Source organism: Octodon degus, unplaced genomic scaffold (assembly GCF_000260255.1).
Source record: "Octodon degus isolate 3935 unplaced genomic scaffold, OctDeg1.0 scaffold00008, whole genome shotgun sequence".
Classification (NCBI taxonomy): domain Eukaryota; kingdom Metazoa; phylum Chordata; class Mammalia; order Rodentia; family Octodontidae; genus Octodon; species Octodon degus.
Genome location: NW_004524584.1, coordinates 12289045 through 12308618, shown reverse-complemented (window position 1 = coordinate 12308618; position 19574 = coordinate 12289045). Strand labels below are relative to the sequence as shown.

The 19574-nt window shown below is 46.7% G+C and overlaps 1 protein-coding gene and 1 long non-coding RNA gene across 2 annotated transcripts in view; one reads left to right on the top strand and one right to left on the bottom strand.

Moving 5' to 3' along the window:
* Positions 1 to 10937, bottom strand: part of LOC111813735 — a 14945-nt gene extending 4008 nt beyond the window's left edge. The window contains exons 1-3 of the long non-coding RNA XR_002818907.1: positions 10895 to 10937; positions 10165 to 10289; positions 47 to 121 (exon numbers count right to left, since the gene is read on the bottom strand). This is a non-coding gene — a long non-coding RNA (uncharacterized LOC111813735). The remainder of the gene's footprint in view (positions 1 to 46; positions 122 to 10164; positions 10290 to 10894) is intronic.
* A 965-nt stretch (positions 10938 to 11902) lies between these two features.
* Vhl (von Hippel-Lindau tumor suppressor) lies at positions 11903 to 17973 on the top strand. Its single transcript, XM_004625227.3, has 3 exons — positions 11903 to 12279; positions 15060 to 15182; positions 17031 to 17973. The coding sequence occupies exons 1-3, from the start codon at positions 11919 to 11921 to the stop codon at positions 17231 to 17233; spliced, it is 687 nt and encodes a 228-aa protein (XP_004625284.3). The 5' UTR covers positions 11903 to 11918; the 3' UTR covers positions 17234 to 17973.
* The last annotated feature ends 1601 nt before the right edge of the window (positions 17974 to 19574 follow it).

Below are 19574 nucleotides of genomic sequence, written 5' to 3'. Positions count from 1 at the left end.
TTAAAATAATAAAATGGGCAAAGGGGTGGGGCATGGTGGTACTTACCTGTAGTTCCAGAACAGAGGGACTGAGGCAGTGATTGCAGAGATAAACCACCTGAGCAACTGACACTGTTTAACCCTAGTAGTACAAATAAGTAAATAAATCACAATTTTAAAACTAAGGGCTGGGCTGAGGAGATAGTTCAGTGGCACAAGTGCCTGCCTGGCAAGCACAAGGTCCTGAGTTCCATCCCCGATATCAAAATAATAAGGGGACAAGGGGCTGTATAGCTTTGTGGTAGAACACATGCTTAGCGTGCAGAAGGAGCTGTGTTTCATCACCAACATCCTCACAAAAACAGTTTAACCCACTAGGGCCAGGGAGATAGCTCACAGCGCAGTACCTACCTGGCGAGTGCAAGGGCCGGAGTTCATTTTCAAGTTAAAAAAAAAAAAAAAGCCTGAATAGAAATTTCCCAAAAGAAGATATAAGTGCCCAACAGAAGGAAAAGTAATAATCACCAATAATCAGGGAAATGATGTAGTAATCACTTATCAGGGATATGTAGGCTAAAACCATAATGAGATAACACCTGCCAGAATAAAATAGAAAAGTTGGGCCGGCAAGGTAGCTCAGCAGACTAAGCACTTGCGTAGGCAAGCACAGCGCCTGGGGTGATCCCCAGCACCACATGCGGCAGCGGCCTCGCCCCCGGATGCACTGAGCCAGCAACTGAATCCAGGTGTGGTGGCGCACGCTGCGGAGGCTGAAAACAGGAGAATCACTACGAGTCTGAGATGTGTAAAGACCTTGTACCAAATGTGTAGAAGGAAAAGTCAAAAGATAAGACTGCAGCATAGGGGGCCAGGGAGATGGCTCAGTGGAATTGGGGGCCTGGGCCTAGCTCAGTCCTTTAAGTGGCTGCTTCCACAAAGCTGTCAGCCCCAGGTGGCTGGAGTTCGAACCTCACAACTCTCCCGCTGGCCAAACGTGCCCTGAAGGCATGCGAGGAACAAAAAAAAGAAAAAAAAAATCCTTATGGGGCTGGGGAGATAGCATGGTGGTCTAAGCACCTGCCTGGCAAGCACAAGGACCCAGGTTCGATCCCCGGTACCACATGCCTTGCTGTTTCAGTGGAATAAGTGCTTCCCTGGCAAGCGCATGGGTCTGAGTTCAATCCCCGGTTCTGCCAAAAAACAAAAGAAACCAGCTAAAGACTGCAGTGTGGTGGTGTACACCTAAATCCCTGCATTTGGGAGGCTGAAGCAGAAGGATAATTTTTATTTTTTATTTTAGGGAAGGGTCTTGAGGGTCTCATTACTAGATTGAACTCCTAGTGATCTGCCTGCTTACAACCTCCCAAAAGCTGGGATTGCAGGTGTGCACCACCATGCCCAGTCTCAACTGCTGTCTCAGCGCACCCCGGGGACTGGGCAGGCACAGCAGGCCTGGGGATTGAATGCCAGGCCCTTGCAGTGCCTGCTTGCAGGCGCTTTAATTTGCTGAGCTATTTGACTGGCAAGGAGAATAATTTTGAATTCAAGGCCAGCCTGGGCTATATAGCAAGACCCAGTCTCAACTCCCTCTCCCTAAAAGCGTAAGTTTTGGTGATGAAGTGAGGAACCCAAGTCCCTGTACACGGTTGGTGGGAATGCAAATCAGCACAGTTACTATGGAAAACAATATGGAGGCCCACAGCTAAACTAAAAATAGAATAACCCTAAGATCCAGCAGCTCCATTACTGGGTATACACGTTGTCCATACTTGAACTTAGCAGTTTTTCAACTTTACAACTGTAAAAGCAATGGACGTTCAGCCAGGGCATGGCAGTGAATGCCTGTAACCCCAACTCTTGGGAGGCTGAGGCAGGAGGATTGCGAGTGAGTTTGAGACCATCTTGGGCTACATAATGAGTTCAAGCCCAGCCTGAACTATACAGAAAGACCCTGTCTTCAAAAGAACCAAAGCAAAACCGAACAAAAGAGCAATAGACTTTTGGTATAAACGTTTTTGAGCAGTGTCTTTTTTCCTGAGCAAGCCATAGGCCGTAGTACCCTATTCTACCACTGGGTGGCAGCAGTGAGCTGCAGCATGTGGTGTTGCTAAATTGACACTAGGCACAGGCTAGATCTATTCAGTGTATTTTCAACTTCCACAGGTTTTAGGGGCATAAAGTGATAAGATATCTGTATATATAGAGGAAAGGAAGTTGGTATGTTGATGATATTATAGAGGGTAGAGGCTCTTTTAAAGTTTATTTTTATTTATTTATTTATTTTTGATATAGAGTCTTCTCACTTTATGCCCCCAAACCTGTGGAAGTTGAAAATACACTGAATACATCTAGCCTGCCCAGTAACCTTATTAGTTTCGGTACAAGTAAATTCTGCCTAACAATTAGTAACAAAGGCGTGTAACCAATATAAAGCGTTATCTACCTTTGTGTATGTCCTTCTAAAAAACTACGTAAAGGATTGTTAACCTCAAAATGGGGCTAGTGATTTGAACCTCTAGCATGATAAACTGCCTTCCCAGCTCCTCTGGTGTTTTGTCTTCTGTTTGATCTGATTCTGAGTTTGGCAGCAAGATCTCTTCCGTGTTTATGGTAGCCCTATGGTAAGTCTCCAACTAATGACTTTTTTTTAATTTTAGGGAAGGGTCTACAGGGTGTTCAGGGTCTCACTACTAGATTGGACTCATAGTGATTGTAGTGATCTCCCAAGAACTGGGCTTACAGGCACATGCTACCACGCCCAGTCTCAACTGCAGTCTCAGCACGCCCTGAAGGTGGGGCTGGCAGGCAGTGCGCCTGCTTGCAGGCACTTAATCTGCTGAGCTATTTGTCCAGCCCTAATGAATATTTGAATCGTGAACGTTCACAGGTGTATTGTGTAAGGTTTACAGGTCTACTGTGCAGGACCATGGGTGGACTGCGTACAACCCACGGGTGGGCTGTGCAAGATTCACTTTGTCAGGTTACAGACAAATCCAATTTGCATGCTTTCTCCCAGAACTGAACTCCTCCCTAAGCGAGGGAGTTAAGTGATTTGCAATAGCCAATGAACTGAACCAAGCCTTCATCAATGAACTAGAGGGTCCAGTGTGGGGTTTGTGAGTATGGTAATAACATACTATCCAGACTTAAAGCAGGAGATCAAGTGATGTGCAACCTTATTGAGTTTGAAGACAATGGAAACAGGCCAAGCATTGAAGGACAAACACAGAACAAGCTCACTTACTGCTCCAGCCTCAGAAAGTTGAACTTAAACCAGGCAGGGTGGCACACACCTATAATCCTAGCATTCAGGAAGCTGAGGCAGGAGGATTGGAGTGAGTTTGAGGCCAGCGTGGGCTATCTGGTAAGCTCAAGTCTAGCTTCAATTACATAGCGAGACCCTGTCTGAAAAACAAACTGAACTCAGAAGCAGAAAGTAAAGCCAGGCATGGTGAATCACACCTATAATTCTAGCACTCAAGGGAGGCAGAAGCAGAAGGATTGCTGTGAGTTCACAGCTGGCCTGAGCTACATAGTGAGCTCAAGGCTGTGGGGAGAGGTTAAAGAAGGTCGGTCACACATGGGAGGCAAGCCACTGACATGGGCTGTTCCATCTCTGAGAAGGGAAGGTGCTCAGGTGAGCCATACACAGAGCGGTTGCAACTGACATCGACCTCCTGAGAGGATAAATAAACGTGTTGTGGTGGTTGAGCAGTTCCTTCCCTCCTGTCCAGAGAGCTCCTCCTGACCTCAAGTTTCTCTCTCTTTATTCCTCTACCCTCTCACCATCCCCCCCAACCCCTGAACTTTGAGATCCATGTGGACCTTGGCATACCTAGTGATTTCAAGGCCAGCCTGCACTAGTAAGAAAAGGAAGCAGAGAATAGAATGGTGGTTGCCAGGGGCTGTGAGGATGTGAGTGGAGATGGTGCATCATTTCAGTCAGGCTGCATAATTACAGCATGGTAGCTGTGGTTAATAGTATTTACCTGAAAGCCAAGCACAATGGCACAAAATATAATCCTAGCACTCAGGAGGCAGAGGCAGAAGGATCATGGATTCAAGGCCAGCCTTGGCCACATGTGAAGGAAGGCCTTGTCTTAAAATTTATTTATTTTTTTAACCTGAAATTTGCTAAAGGAGGTCTTGGATATTTTGAACACTAATAAGAATGTGAGATCCCATATATGTAAATTTGCTTGATTTTTAAAAATGGGAATAAGCCCAATGAGGAACTGGTGATAGAGATTAGTGGCAGAGGTAGAGTGATTGCCTAGCCTGTGCAAAGCCCTGAGGCCTGTGACAAAAGCCTGTTCGTACTCTGGGAGGCTAATGCAGGAGAATTGTAACTGAATCCAGCCTGGGCAATTTAGCAACTTAGCAAGACTTTTTTTTTGAGGAATTTAAAAAAATTATAGTACAGAGATGTCTCAGTTACTCTTCTCTTGTTGCTGGAACAAATACCCAACACTCAAAATGAAGGAAGGCAAAGTTTATTTAGCTCAGAGTTAGTGGAGGTTTCAGTCCATAGTTGGTTGGCTCTAAGGCAGAGCAGCACAGGGCAGAGAGCAACCTTTCATGGCGGAAGGCAGCAAAAACAGCAAGAGCAAAAGGGGAGGAGTAACAGCAACAATGGCAACAGAGAGGAAGTCTGTTTCCCTTAAATTGCATTTAGGCTATATGCCCCAGACTGGGTATAGTACTCACATCCATAATCCCAGCAGTACTAAAACCCATAATCCCAGGCTTGTTCATGAATTAATCTCAAACTCTAGAAATCCCCACCCCATGCATGAGGCTTTGGGGGGGGGGCAACTAGGCACAAACCATAACATTCTGCCCCTGGGCTCCCAAAGACTCATGCATATCCCTTTGTGCAAAAGACATTTTAGTCTGTCTCTAAGAGTTTCCAAAGTCCTAACAGTTTCAGCATTGCTCAAATGTCCAAGTTCCAAGTCTCCAAGATCTAAGGCAAACGCTTGGCTGTGAGCCCTTGTACAAATGAAAAGAAAGTTAAACACTTCTAACATTCAATGCACAAGATAAACACTGCATTCAAAAAGGTACACACAGCAGGATACCAAGCATTGGGATCAACACAAGCCCAGAATCCAGCAGGGCAAACATTAAGTCCTGTAGGTTTCTGTGGAACATCTGAAGCAATCTGTGACAAATTGTGAGCTCCAAAGGCCTTCCATGGCTCCGCCCCTATGGCACTTTTTGTGGTAGTTTCCGTAGCTTCTCTCTTAGGTGGACTTTGCTTCCTCCTTGAAGTTTGCCTTAGATGATCCACGTTCCTGGCTTTTTCAAACTTCTGGGGTTTCCGCTGAACAGGCTTCTCACTCACAGCCTTACACACTGTCCTCCCAGGGGCACATTGCCTGGCCTCGCAGGCCTTCTGAAATCTAAGTGGAAGCCTTCTTAGCCTCAGAACTCCTGCATTCTGAATGTGCCTAAAACCATCGCCACGTGGATGATGCCAAGGTCTGCTGCCAGCTGGAGCAGCAGCCAGGCTTCCTTCTCTCTTGGCTGTAGGGGTCGAGTGCCTGGCTGGCTGAGCACTCTGACCCTGATTCCGAGGAACAAATTCTCCACGCACCATTTTGGAACCCGCTGTGGCTGCTGCCACCATTGTGGAACATGGCACTCTGCAGCCTTCTCCTCAGGGCGAAGTCCCTGAGCTTTGCAATTCTGGGGCAGCAGAGGGTGGAGACCTGCCACCTCCTGTGATGCCCTCAGGCCATTTTTTTTGATTCTCTTGTTCCTTCCTGGCAATGGAGATCCTCTCAGCTCTATCTTTGCAGTCCACAGCTTTATTGGAGCTTCTTTTCTTTTTTTTTTTTTTTTCATTCATTCATTTTTTTTCAAAATTTTATTGATAAACAGCAATGAGACAGTTTCAAATCAAATCAGAAGTACAGTTTCAACAAATAACACACTGCATATATTCTTCTTAGTGGTTAATTTCTGTACAAGATGCGGACTTGAGATCCTATTTACAAACACCATTAGAACAAATCATTCTATTCATTAAGAGAATGGAGCTTCTTTTCTGGTCAAACTCAATATTTTAAATCATCGTGCTGGGCTCTTTGCTTTTGATTTTCAACATAAATCTAACTAAAAGCTCCCAACAACAGCCATGCTACTGCCTTAATATTCGACTGCTTTGGTAAATCTTTTGCCAGTTTAATCAGTCCACTATGCTTAATCTCAGTCTCAGGCAAAGTCTCTGGACATTAACAAAATTCAGGCAAACTTTCCGCCAAGCCATAACACAAATCATCTGGACTCCAACAACCAATGCAGTCCTTCTTCCCAGAAGAAACCTCCCCAGCCTGGTCTTAACAGACAGGCTTTCTGTCAGCCTTCTGATCTTCTGAACTCTGACCAGAATCTCCCAAGCAGAACAGTAGAAGCTGTTCCAGTGCTTCGCTTGTAGGCAATATCTCCAAACCTTTCCTGTCTCTTCCCATAAGGCATTGCCTAAGCTTGTAATCCACATGGTCATGTTCAGTCACAGCAATAACCCCACTTCTCTGGTAACAAATTTTATCTTCAGTTATCCTTCTCTCATTGCTGGGACAAATAACTGACACTCAAAATGAGGGAAGGAAAGGTTGTTGTTTTTTTTTTGTTTGTTTTTTTGCGATACTGGGGATTGAACTCAGGATCTTGCGCTTGCCAGGCAAGCACCTATTCTACTGTGTTATTTCCCCCACCCCCAGGAAAGGTTTATTTAGATCATAGTTACTGGAGGTTTCAGTCCATACTCAGCTGGCTCCAAGGCAGAGCAGCACATGGCAGAGAGCAACCTTTTATGGTGGCAGAAGACAGCAAAAACAGCAAGAGCAAAAGGGGAGGTGTAACAGCAACAATGGCAAGAGAGGCAACAGAAAGGAAGTCTCCCTTAAATTGCATTCTGGGTATATGCCCCAGGCTGGGTATAGTACTCACACCCATAATCCCAGCAGTACTAAAACCTATAATCCTAGCCTTGATCATGAATTAATCTCAAACTCTAGAAGTCCTCACCCCACGATTGCATAAGGCTTTGAGGGGACATCTAGACACAAACCATAACAAGCTGAATCTCAGAACTTGGGAGCCTGAGGATTGCCATGAGTTCAAAGCCAGCCTGGGTACCCAGCTCATGGTCAGTCTGGACTACACAGCAAGACCCTGCCTCAAAACCCAATCAATGCATAAAATTTAAAAGATAAAAAGAGAGAGAAAAGGTAAGAAAGGGGCCAAGGATGGAGTTCATGGTGAAGGTTCTGGGTTCCATTCCCAGTGAATAATCCAAAAACCCATTAAAAAAAGAATGATAAACAAGAAAAGCCCCACTACTGTATGTCAGGACTGAAGAGGCTGAAGTTTTTTATATATGAAGTCCCCAAAGAAGCACACAGAGGAAGATACCAGCAACACAGCAGTGGGCAGCTGAGCAGAGCAATAGTGCAAAAGTCGCCTGTGTTCTTATTGAATAATTCTTTTTTTAATATGGAGATTTGAATGCAGGTCTACTGAGCTACATTCCAGCCCCTATTGTATTTTTTTTTTTTCTCAGAATTGGGGATTGAATTCAGGCCCTTGTACTTGCCAGGCAAGCGCTTATTCTACTGAACTATCTCCCCGGCCACCCCCCATTGTATAATTCTTATACAGGCTGTCATCTCTTATTTACATTCTTACATGCTGACCTCACTGGCACTGGTTGTCTGCTGCTAAGTCACAGTTACATAACTATATCCTGCTGTGCCCTTGTGCTAGACAGCAGGGTCACATCCTCAGGTATCCTTAGATACCCTTGAGCTTTGAAGCAGTCTGAGTAGTTCCCCTCATTCCATCCCTTCAAAGGTGGGGGGGTGTATAATGTAACATTCTACATATATCAGGGCACAAGTGCCTCCTTATGCTATATTCAGCAAAGCAAGAGCCACATGGTCTTGTTTTTTTTTTTTTCCATAATTTTATTGATAAACAAATAGCAATGAGACAGTTTCAAATCAAATTGGTAGGACAGGCCACATGGCCTTGTAAAATCACCTTTTTCATTTGAGAAATTTTATCCATAAGCAACATCAAAGCCTGACATATAACGTTCAAGGAATGAATATGTTGAACATATGAAAATGTTGAACAAGGGCTTCCACCAGAAGGGCCAGGTCTATGATCCTTGTCCTTGGTTGGATGATATTCCTAGTGACATCCCATGCAGAGCAGTCAATATTTTTGGTCAGAAGCTATTAAAAAAAAAAAAGTTATGCCTAGCAGCCAACCATTGCAAAGCCTGGACAAGGCACCTATTAAGTAATTTCCTGGTGAGAAAAGGGGCTTATGTCCTGAACCATGATAGCCTACATGGTCAACTTTTTGGCTTTGCTCCCATGTCTCCCCATAGTTTGGCACCCCACAAGAGCAGTGCCCTATCTGTCACTCCTGAGCTGCCCACTCCAGCAGCCAAAGCACCAGCCCCCTCAAAAAACCCAACTATCTGTGCGTACCTGTAGAGGGCCTCCTTCATACATTACAAGCATAGCCCTGCTTATTGGCTTGATCTGACCGTTCTATTTCTTTTTCTTTCTTTCTTTTTGTATTTTTTAGGGAAGGGTCTACAGGGTATTCAGGGTCTCACTACTAGATCTGACTTGTAGTGATCCACCTGTTTACAGCCTCCCAAGTGCTGGGATTACAGGCACACCTACCATGCCCAGTCTCAATTGCTGTGTCAGCATGTCCCAGGGCGGGGCCGGCAAAGCAGGCCCAGGGATCGAACCCCTAGCTCGTGCACCTGCTTGTAGGTGCTTTATTTGCTGAGCTATTTGGCCGGCCCTTACCTGTTACACTTTTTAGCAAAGTACTTCTGTACTGGGCTGGTTAGTGACTGCTGTCCACTGCACAGTTGGGTCCTGGCTAGACTGGTGTCAGCTGGAGTTCCCTTCTGCATAGGGAATAAGGGTCATCTCCTGTAGTTGACCTTTCCACGTGGGTTCCTAGGTTATGTACATGAGTCCCAAACTATTCCCTCTTTGGCTGTCAGTGGGCTGGTCAAAAAGAGGCCCACTGTTGAGGTATGTTCCCAATGTATGAAGAGTGGGAGCCTGTGCCACCTCATCCTAGGATGGGCTGTTTATGTCCATACCCAACCCTCTATTAGGCATTTGGTCCATACTTCCACTGTCTGTTGCCCTGTGATCCCTCATAGGCATGCAGAGTGGTATACAGTGCTGTTTCTCAATCAGGGAATGCCAGCTCTTGGCTCCCTTACATAACTGTGACCAAAATCCAAAAGGGATTTGCTTCCCATTTGTGCCAAACCCAGAATTATATGTATGGTCAGTAACTCAAAGGGCTTGTATTTATGTAACTGCCCCTTTCAAGACCTGGAAAGCAGCTTCTTTTGTGTCTATTCAGTCCCATGTTGTGTCCATCTTGGTCATCTGGTATTAAGGGCCCAGATAGGTGTGTCACATCTGCCAGAAACCTAGAAGCCCACATATGCCTGTAACTGGTGTACTGTCATGGGTCTGAGTCTGAGGTATGCTTGGATCTTATCAATAACAAACAGCATCAGGAATTACTTGCATCTTATTTCACCAGATAATACCAAACAACTCAAACAACTTGACAGGCAAGCCAGTTCTCTGGACCTCATCTTTGTCCATGGCCCACCCCCATGCCACCAAAGATTCCTTCCGCCTGTGTGCCATGGCTCCCAACTCTAAGGCAATCAGAGGTTAACATATGTATTGGGGTCTTGGCCTAGCCCCAATCTCCTAAACGAATGGACAATGAAGGAAAGAGACCTGTGGAATGATTTTGGAGCATCCAGGAAGGTCAGAACTCTTTATCAGGAGTAAAGACGAACAGCCTGGACTGTGAGTCTCCTTAGAAAGAAGCCAGCACTTGAGAGTTGACTGTAAGAAGCACCACCTGACCTGTTGGGCCCAGATAGGTATCAGCATATAGTGGGTGACCAAAAACATATGGAACCAAGTCCTCTCTCTATGTGACTCCCACATTGTGACTTTGCTGTAAATAAATTATCATGGACAAGGGCCAGGGAGATGGCTCAGTGGAATAAGCACTTCCCTGGCAAGCGCAAGGGCCTGAGTTCAATCGCTGGTTCTGCAAAAAAAAAAAAAAAAATTATCACAGACAAAGAGCTTTGTAGCTACTCACCCACACCCCTCCTGGAGACCAGGAAATAGTCTCCTTATCTCCAGTAAAATTCTCATAATGTCCTCTTCTGGTTTTTGAGTTCCTTCCTCCATGTTGAGACAATGAGCTCAGCATATCTAACTAATCTTAACAGGTTGTGAGTTAGACAGGAACATCACAGTACTAGAAGCCAGCCTGGGTAACGTACCAAGAGCAGTGGCTCAGCCCTAGAGCTGAGGAGGCCCCATGTTAAGGCCCAGTGGCAGCTCCCTTCCCCAGCCACACACCAAACAGGATGGGCAGAGAAAAAGGAGCAAGTGGGCTTGTTCCATCCCCAGCACCAAACCAAACAAGATTCCTTTAAAAATGTGTTTAATTACTTTCATAAACAGTAATACTTTGATGGGGCATGGTGGCGCGTGCCTGTAATTCCAGCTCTTGGAAGGCTGTAATCAGGCAGATCACTGTGAGTGGGATCTAGTAGTGAGACCCTGAACACCCTGAACACCCTTCCCTAAAATACAGAGGAAAAAAAACTAATAAAAACTGTGTGCCATGGCTCCCAACTCTAAGGCAATCAGAGGTTAACATATGTATTGGGGTCTTGGCCTAGCCCCAATCTCTTTTTATTTTAAAGAGAAAACCCCCAAAATTTCAAAACAAGTTAATAGGAGTGTAACGTAAGAAAGCATGGAGGCCAGTTATGAAGAACCCTTTGCAGTGTGACTGGAGAGAGGAAGGTAAATTTTACCTTTTGGTTCTTTTGAGGTCTTCACACTTGGACTCCTCCCAGCCTGAAGAAAAAAACTCATACTTTGTTCAAGCAGGAAGCCCCACTCCCTCACCCAGCCACAGAGACTAAAATAAATGCTTATCAGAATGGCACTCAGGCCTGGTTTTCAGGCTTAGGGGAAATCATGTAAATCTACAGAATGTCATGCTGAAGGTCAGCAGGATACCACGGTCTTCCTGCATCACGCCCTAAAGAGGCCCCAGACCCACCAAAATAAACCCTGGTAAAAATTGTTTTCCATCTTCCTCAGTGGGACTCCCCTCCACCCATGTTTAGTTTACAAAACGTGTTCTTTCCCTTTGTTCGGTGGTCAAAGGCTTTCTCACTCTTGACCAGGATGCACCCAGTCTGAAACAAAGATATTGCCATACCACTCTTTGCTTCAACCCTGCCTGTACTAGTGATCTGGGTCACTCGTTTGGGTCTAGCCTGACAGTTTTCTTCTATAGATTTTTTAATACTGTGAACCAGGGGCTGGGGAGATAGCTCAGTAGCACAGCGCCTGCCGGGCAACCACAACGGTTCTGAGTTTGTTTCCTGATACCAATAAAAATAAAATTGTGAACCAAAGCAGAGAAAAGTCAAACGACAAGAAAAAACTTTTAACAGCACAGCCAGCGGGACAAAAGGCCACTGGGACATCAAGAACGAATTACAGGGCTGGTGAGATAGCTCAGTGGTCTAAAGCACCTACTTAGAACAAGCTTAGCAAAGCACAGGGACCGCGGTTCAATTCCCCAGCACCACATGCCAGCCAGCCCCACCCCCTGGTGGGCTGAGCTGGCCACACACACACACACACACACACACAAATAAAAATTAAAAAAAAAAAAAGAATTACAGGAGGTAGGACAGAAAACTGGGCGGCGCGGAGTCCGCTCGTTCGGAGGACCTGTCTGCGCGTGCGCACACTCTTCCCAGCCGCCACGTCTGCGCGTGCGTTCTCCCTCCTCAGAGTACGTGGGTTCGCCCGCCGCGACAAATGCACGCACGCACGCACGCACGCAGGCACGTAGGCGCGCCCTCCGCGATTTACTCCTTGTCCGTGGCCGCTGGCGGCGCCTGGTTTCCGGAGGGGGGCGCGGGAAGGCGGGGTTCCCTCGCTCCCCCGGCGGGCTCCTGGAGGCGGGCCTCTCCGGGAGCCCGACGCGGCGGGCGGGAGATGGAGGCTGGGCGGCCTCGGCCCGTGCTGCGCTCGGTGAACTCGCGCGAGCCCTCGCAGGTCATCTTCTGTAACCGCAGCCCGCGCGTGGTGCTGCCCGTGTGGCTCAACTTCGACGGCGAGCCGCAGCCCTACCCGACGCTGGCGCCGGGCACCGGCCGCCGCATCCACAGCTACCGAGGTACGCGCCGCCGCCAGCGGATGCCGCCGCCTCGGCCTCCCACCTCTCCCCACCCCGGGAACGCGGGCGCTGCTCCTCCCCTCGCCGGGGGACGCGGTGACCTGCCCGGGTCGAGTGACTCGCCCAGGTCGGTGCTGCTGGGCAGCGGCGCGGCGTTCGGTAACGCTGAGGGGATTGAATCCGAAGGTGGTTTTTCCCGTTTCCAGATCTTGTTTCCCTCGCACATGGGCTCCATCCCCTATGCCTGCCATTTAGACCCTCCCCGGGGCGCGGGGAGTGGACGACTGCGGGGGGCGGGGGGGGAGGGACAGAAGGGCATGAGCCCACGTCACCGCCCGAGCTGGGTTCGGCGGGTGGTCGGTGACGCGGGACGAGGGAGGAGTGTGCGGTCCACTGGGGAGTGGGTCCCAGGGAAGAGAGGGAACACGATGAGCAGGACTGGGCTAAGTCGGTTGAGCGCTAAGACCCGGAGCCGTGGCAGAGTGGGCATGGACTGGTGGGAGAGGAAGCTCAAGAGGGGATTCTGCCTACCCCTAGGGAAGTAGGGCTGGTTGTCATTGTCGGACTTGCCCACTGAGTAGCTCACCCCAGCTGCAGGGTGGTTTGGAGAGAAGACCATTAGTGAGAAGTGGGTAGTAGACTGTTAGGTCAGGCGAGTGGGCCCCGGCCTCCATAGTGAGCTCGAGGGCAGCCTGAATGACAACCAGAGACCTGTCTCAGAAAACCAGTGAAACAGAGCAACAACAAACAGGCTAGGGCTACCTGGCTTTTCTAAGGGGATCTTCTCTTGTCTTAGCCTTCTTCAACTTTCATAGCTCTTCTCCTCTTACTCCTCCTCTCCCCCTCCTCCTCCTTCGTTTGAGACAAGATTTCTCAATGCAATTTAGACTGGCCTTGAACTCACATTGTAGCCCAGCTTAGTCTCCAATTTGCAGTAATTCTCCTGCCTCAGCCTCCTGACTCATGGCATTACAGGCATGCACCACCACACTTGGCCACCCTTTTTGTCTTGTCTGATCTACTTTATAAGCTAATACTTCTCAATTTTCCTTCTTGTAATTTTAATTTTTTTGGTAATTTTTAAAGAAAAGGAATGTCTTTATTACTTAAGTTCTGGAGTCTGGAAAGTCCAACATAAAGGGGCCACCCCTTGCTGTTGCACCGCATAGTGGAGTTGTTATCATAGAGTGACACAGCATCTCGATCTTTACACCCGACTTTCTTCTTTTTTAAAAAAGAGCAGGTATGGTGGTATACACCTGTAATCTCCGCACTTGGGAGACTGAGGCAGGAGGATCACAAGTTTGGGACCACCAGCACTACAAAGGGAGACTTTGTCTCAGGAAACCAAGATAGGGGCTGGGGAGATAGCTCAGTAGACTAAGTGCTTGTCTGGCAAGCACAAAGGCCTTAGTTCAATCCCCGGTTCTGCCAAAACAAAAACAAAAACAAAAAAAACAAGATAAAAGTAAAATAAGGTCTCATTATGTGGTTCAGACTGGCCTTGAACTCTCAATCCCTTGTCTGAGCCTCCATCTTTCATGTAGAAAGTTATATGAATTTTATAGTATGTATAAATTTATGCTGTGCCTGATTGAGTATCTTTTTTTTTTTTTTTTTTTTTTTTTGTCTTTCTGTAACAGGGCTTCACTATGCAGTTGGGGCTGGCCTTGAACTCACTTTGTAGCCCAGGCTGGCCTCAAAATTGTGGTGATCCTCCTGCCTCAGCCTCCTGAGTGCTGGGATTACAGACATGTACCACTGTGGCCAGATTTTTAATTTTTAATTTTTTTTTATTTTAGGGAAGGGTCTACAGAGTGTTCAGGGCCTCACCACTAGATTGGACTCGTAGTGATTCACCTGTTTACAGCCTCCCAAGTGCTGGGATTACAGGCGCACACCACCATGCCCAGTCTCAGTCACCATCATAGCACACCCCAGAGGGCAGGGCTGGCACGGCATGCTGGGGATGGAACCCCGGTCCCTGCGTCTGCCTAAGCAGGTGCTTTAATCCACTGAGCTATCTAGCTTGCCCTTGAGCTCACTTTGTAGCTCAGGCTGGTCTTTAACTTGCAGTGATCCTCCTGCCTCAGCCTCCTGAGTGCTGGGACTACAGGTGGGTGCCACTGTGCCCAGCTCCCCTATCATTTTTTTTCCCCCTGTCATTTTGTACATATGATGTCTTTTTAAAATCTAGGTATAGGGCTGGGGATATTGCTCAGTAGAATAAGCACTTGCCTGGCAAGCGCAAGGGCCTGAGTTCAATCTCTGGTTCTGCAAAAAAATAAATAAATAAATAAAATAAAATAAATAAAATCTAGGTATAATTTACACAATGAAATGTGCTTTTCTTCAGCCTGGATGAAGTTTGGTAGTTAGACACCTAAATCAGAATATCTCTATCTCTTCACTGAGATCCCTCCTGCCCTTTCTGTGTGCTCTCATGCTGATTTTGCATCTCTTTGAGTAGCACAGGTTTGGGGAGCCAGTAGCCTTATTCTGTGTGGTTTGCAGTCTCTGGCTTTGCATAGGCTTTGCTTTTCACCATGGTTGTGTGTATGCCTGCTCTTCCGCTGTTTCTGCTGCCTTGTCAAGTCACTGGGCCTATCAGACCTGCTTTCTGTCTTGGGTAAGGGTTGTGTTGTGTTATTCCTGGAAGGCCTGTGGGACATCTAAGTGGAGCGAGAGGCAGGAAGTTCATGTCAGCAAGGGAATGTGGGGAGGACAGATGCATCTGTGAGTTCTCTGTGGCTCCCTAACAGCCTGTGCTTGTGTGACAGGTCACCTTTGGCTCTTCAGAGATGCTGGGACATACGATGGGCTTCTGGTTAACCAGACTGAGTTATTTGTGCCGTCTTTGAATGTTGATGGACAGCCTATTTTTGCCAACATCACACTGCCAGGTACTGACGGTCAATTATACTTTTTATAGAGGTTGTCTATTGTAATAAGTAGTGGATAGGTCATTTGAAAGAATGGAAGAGGGCTGGTGAGATGGCTCAGTGGTCTAAAGCACCTACTTAGAACAAGCTAAGGTAAGCAAAACACAGGGACTGCGGTTCAATCCCCCAGCACCACATGCCAGCCAGCCCCTGCCCCCTGGTGGGCTGAGCTGGCCACACACACACAAAATAAATAAATAAATAAATAAATAAATAAATAAATAAAACTGAAAGATTAATTTTCTTTTAAAAAAAAAGAAAGAATGGAAGAGCAACATCATAGTTCACTGTTTAAAAATCAAATGATTTTATTAGGTTGAACTTAGACTTACTACGACTCTGTCTCAAAATGAAAAGGGGCTGGGGATAAAGCTCAGAGTAAAGGCCCTGGGTTCAGTCCCCAGTACTGCAGAGACCACCTTAGTGTTATGTGTGTAGCATAGATTCTGTGTTAAAGAAGTGGGCATACACAAAGAGCACTGGGCATTGGTAAGTTTGATTAATTTTGCCTTATGGGATACTTTTTTGTTTTGCATTTTGGAGATTGAACCTAGAGCTTCTACCCCTGAGATACATTCCCAACCTGTTCGCTCTCTTCTGCTCTCTCTCCCTCCCACCCTCCCTCTCTCCTTCCCCCCCTCTCTCTCCAGGATCTTCTATGTAGTGTAGACTGGCCTTGAAATTGCTTATGTAACCCAGGTTGACCTCAAATTCACAGCAGTTCTTGAGCCTCAGTCTCAAGTGCTGGGATTACTAGGCATGTGCTTCCACACCCAGGTGTGTGTGTGTGTGTGTGTGTGTGACTAGATCCCAGTTACCCAAGCTGGCCTCAAACCTGTGTGGTGTTGCATACCTATAATGTAGTGACTCTGTGGGCTGAGGCAGGAGACTCAAAAGTTTGAGGCCATCTTGGACCACTTAACAAGATTCTCTCAAAAGGAAAAAAAAAATTGAAAGGTGGCTAGGAAATTCATGTATGGTGGAACACGCCTATAGTCCCAGCACTTGGGATGCTGTCAAGGGAGTTCACAGAGCACTCAAAGCCAGCCTGGGTTTCATAGTGAGTTTAAGGCCAGCCTGAAGTACATAGCAAGACTTGGTACAAAATGCAGGGGATGCTGGGCAGGTTGGAAATGCAGTTTAGTGGTAGAGGGTGCCAGGGGCTCAATTCTCAGTACTAGATTGATCGATCGATCAGTGGGTCCACGCTGTAGCTTCCTGACAGAGCACTTGCCCAGGGTGTGATCCCAACACTGCAAGAAAAGAAGTGTAAGTTTCCCAGTGAGTTTAAAATAGGAATTGAGTTCCTAAAAATTCCAGTTTCATACTGTCTTTGTTGATCTGTTGCCATGTGACACCTACCCCAAATTAATTATTTGTTGAGATTGTGCAGCCCGAACTTGGCTCAGCCAGGTGGTAATCCAGCTGACTGCAGCCACCTTCTGCTGCCAGCACTTTCTTCCTAATGGCCTCAGGGCCTGCCCCTAGCTGTGTTCTCAGTAGTGTAGCTCAGAGCATAGCACATTGCTCCTTCTTCCTGTTTGTGCCCAGTGTTGCCAGTTTCTTCTTCCACTTGTAGTCCATGAAAGCAGATTGCTGCCTAGTCCTCTTTCGAGGAAAGGTTACTATAGAGGGCAGGAATCCTGGGAGAGTGCAGAGCTACAGCAACACTTGCTCAGCTTCTGTAATTTTCATCTATTTACCCTACATTGAGGTCCACTCTAATATCAGTGATGTGCTTGGCAACCTCTTGCTCCCCTCATCCCTGAGGCCTGGCTGCCCCTGAGGATCTGGTCTCCTGCCTTGCAGTGTATACCCTGAAAGAACGATGCCTCCAGGTTGTACGGAGCCTTGTGAAGCCCGAGAACTACCGGAGACTGGACATCGTCAGGTCGCTCTACGAGGATCTGGAGGACCACCCAAATGTGCAGAAAGACCTGGTGCGCCTGACTCAGGAGCACATCGCCAGCCAGCCACCAGACGAGGAACCCCAGGAGCTGGATGGAAACTAGCATTCTTGTCCCTCAGCTTCTCTGCTACTGAGGAGTCTTGCTCTAGATAGAGGACTGGCCATTTCCCTCAGAGGGTTTTGTTCTTGAAGGGGATATGCTACCTTGCATAAAGGAAAGGTGATTGACTTTGCTGGGTGTTGCCATGCTGAAGGACAGACATCAGGAAGCCCCACTTCATCCCTGTAGAGTACTCGTCATGGGAAACGGTTGTGTTTTGCCTCCTAGTAAGTCAGGAAAGCTTCAGTGTAAGAGTGAGCATGTGTAATTCAGTAAGACTTGCCGCATACCCTTTTGCCCTGGGAGAAAGTGGTGGCTTCTGCTTTGAACTGATGTAATATGGTTGGTGATATGCCCAGCTTCTGGTATAGGAGGCCTGGAATTGGGCCATCCTTGAGGCTGAAGCAGTCTTTCTCCTCTCCAGGCGCCCGTGTCTAGCCCAGTGCTGGTGAACCGAAGGCACGTGTGCCACATCGGGCTATGTGTGTTGCCACTCACTGCTCTCACTGGCCTGGCCTGGCCCGAGCTTGAGTTGGTGAAGAACCTGGGTGTGCTCTGCTGGAAGGGGTTCAGAGGATTGGTGTCTTCTGTTCAGGGAGGCCTCAGCCTGTGGTATGGCGCTGCACGGCTGTGATCCCAGCACTGAGAGGCTGAGGCAGGAGGGTCACTGCAAGTTTGAGGCCAGCCTGGGCTGTGTAGTAAGTTCAAGGCAGTGAGTTCATGGTGAGACCGTGTTTCAAAAAATCAAAGAAGAATCATTTTTATAGAAAGCACTTTTTCTAATTTTCTAAGTCTCCTATCTTTCTTGGTCCACTCGTATTGTAATGCTGTTTTGTTTCTATGTCTAAACCAGGATTGGGTTTCCACAGTAACTGTGATAATAGCATTTTTGTAACTTGACATCACACAAAAGAAGAGCAGAAAAGAGCTGCTCCTTTGTGTAATTGTAGTGTGAGAGTGCTGTGCTGTGAAGCCTCCTCAGAGGTGGGTATGTTTGTCAAATTTGTACATCCATGGCGTTTCCATTTGTTCAGCATCTGTATCTGCAGGGCCTGGTCACCCCTTACCTGCCTGGAGAGAGACCAAAGCCCCCCACCTTGGGGCCAGTCTTCACAGCTCATCTTGGAGTAACCTGGAATATTGTCATTTTGTGAACATGCACATCTTTTCTTACAGGTGGGACATTAAGTCATTAACTCAAATTTAATACTTCTATCAGACTTACTTTTTTGTAAGTAATAGTGTTTTTAAAAAAATTCCCCTAGCAGAGAAAAATTTAAAAAGAGTAGTAGCCAGGTGTGGTGGTGCATGCCTGTAATCCAAGCATTTTGGAAGCTGAATCAGGAGGATTACCAGAGTTTGAGGCCAGCCTGGGCAACATAGTGATAGCAAGACACTATCTCAAAAAAATAAAAGAAGTAAAAGAAAATCACTATAGATGCACTACATAAATATAATCACTATTAACTTTTAGCTTTTCTTGTGTCTTTTTGAGATAGAGTCTCACTATGTGGTTCAGGCTGGGCTTGAGCTCACTTTGTAACCCAGGCTGCTCTTGAACTCGCAGTGGTCCTCCTGCCTCGGCCTCCCAAGTGCTGTCTTTCAGCCTTTTATAGGACACATTTTGGTCAGTTGCTTTTGACACAGTTAAGATCGTGTATTATGCAGTTTTATATTTTACTTTTTTATTTAGGTTTCTAGCTTAAATATTTTCCCATGTTATTATCATGGGAAATGCTTTCCGTGAGCATTACTGTAACCCTTGCGATGAGTATGAAGCGTGTCTTGGTGTTGCTGCTTCCATGGAGCACCATTGTGCTGGATATTGTGCCGGCTATCTTTGTCGCCCTCAGCTCACCTAATTGCATCTCCTCTCAGGTTAGCAGTGAAGGCGTGCTTCTTAGGGGGCTGCCATGCTGCTCCCTGTAGGACTGTGATTTTCTCTCAGGCCTGGTGGGGAGGCAGAGGTGTGTTGTGGGCACCCCTGGGACCTGAGGGGCAAGAAAAGCTCCACAGCAGTTTGGCATAGGTTTTATGTTTTAAACTTGTTATGATGTCAAGCTGAGATTTCATTTTTTCTCTTGTCAAATGTGAAATTTGAAACACTGTTTTCTGTATTGTCCAACAAGAAAGATCGACCTATACTGTGAAAAATGTATGTTTTTAATTTGGAATCTTGTGAATATATTAAACATATTGTTCTTAATAGACTGTGATACTTATTATTTTGAATTTTAAAAAACCTGTACATTAAATGGTGCTACTAAGAAAACAGGCGGTAAAAAAAAAAATAAAAAAGGAAAAAAAAAAAAGAAAACAGGCGTATGTGTTGTGCTGTTTCTCC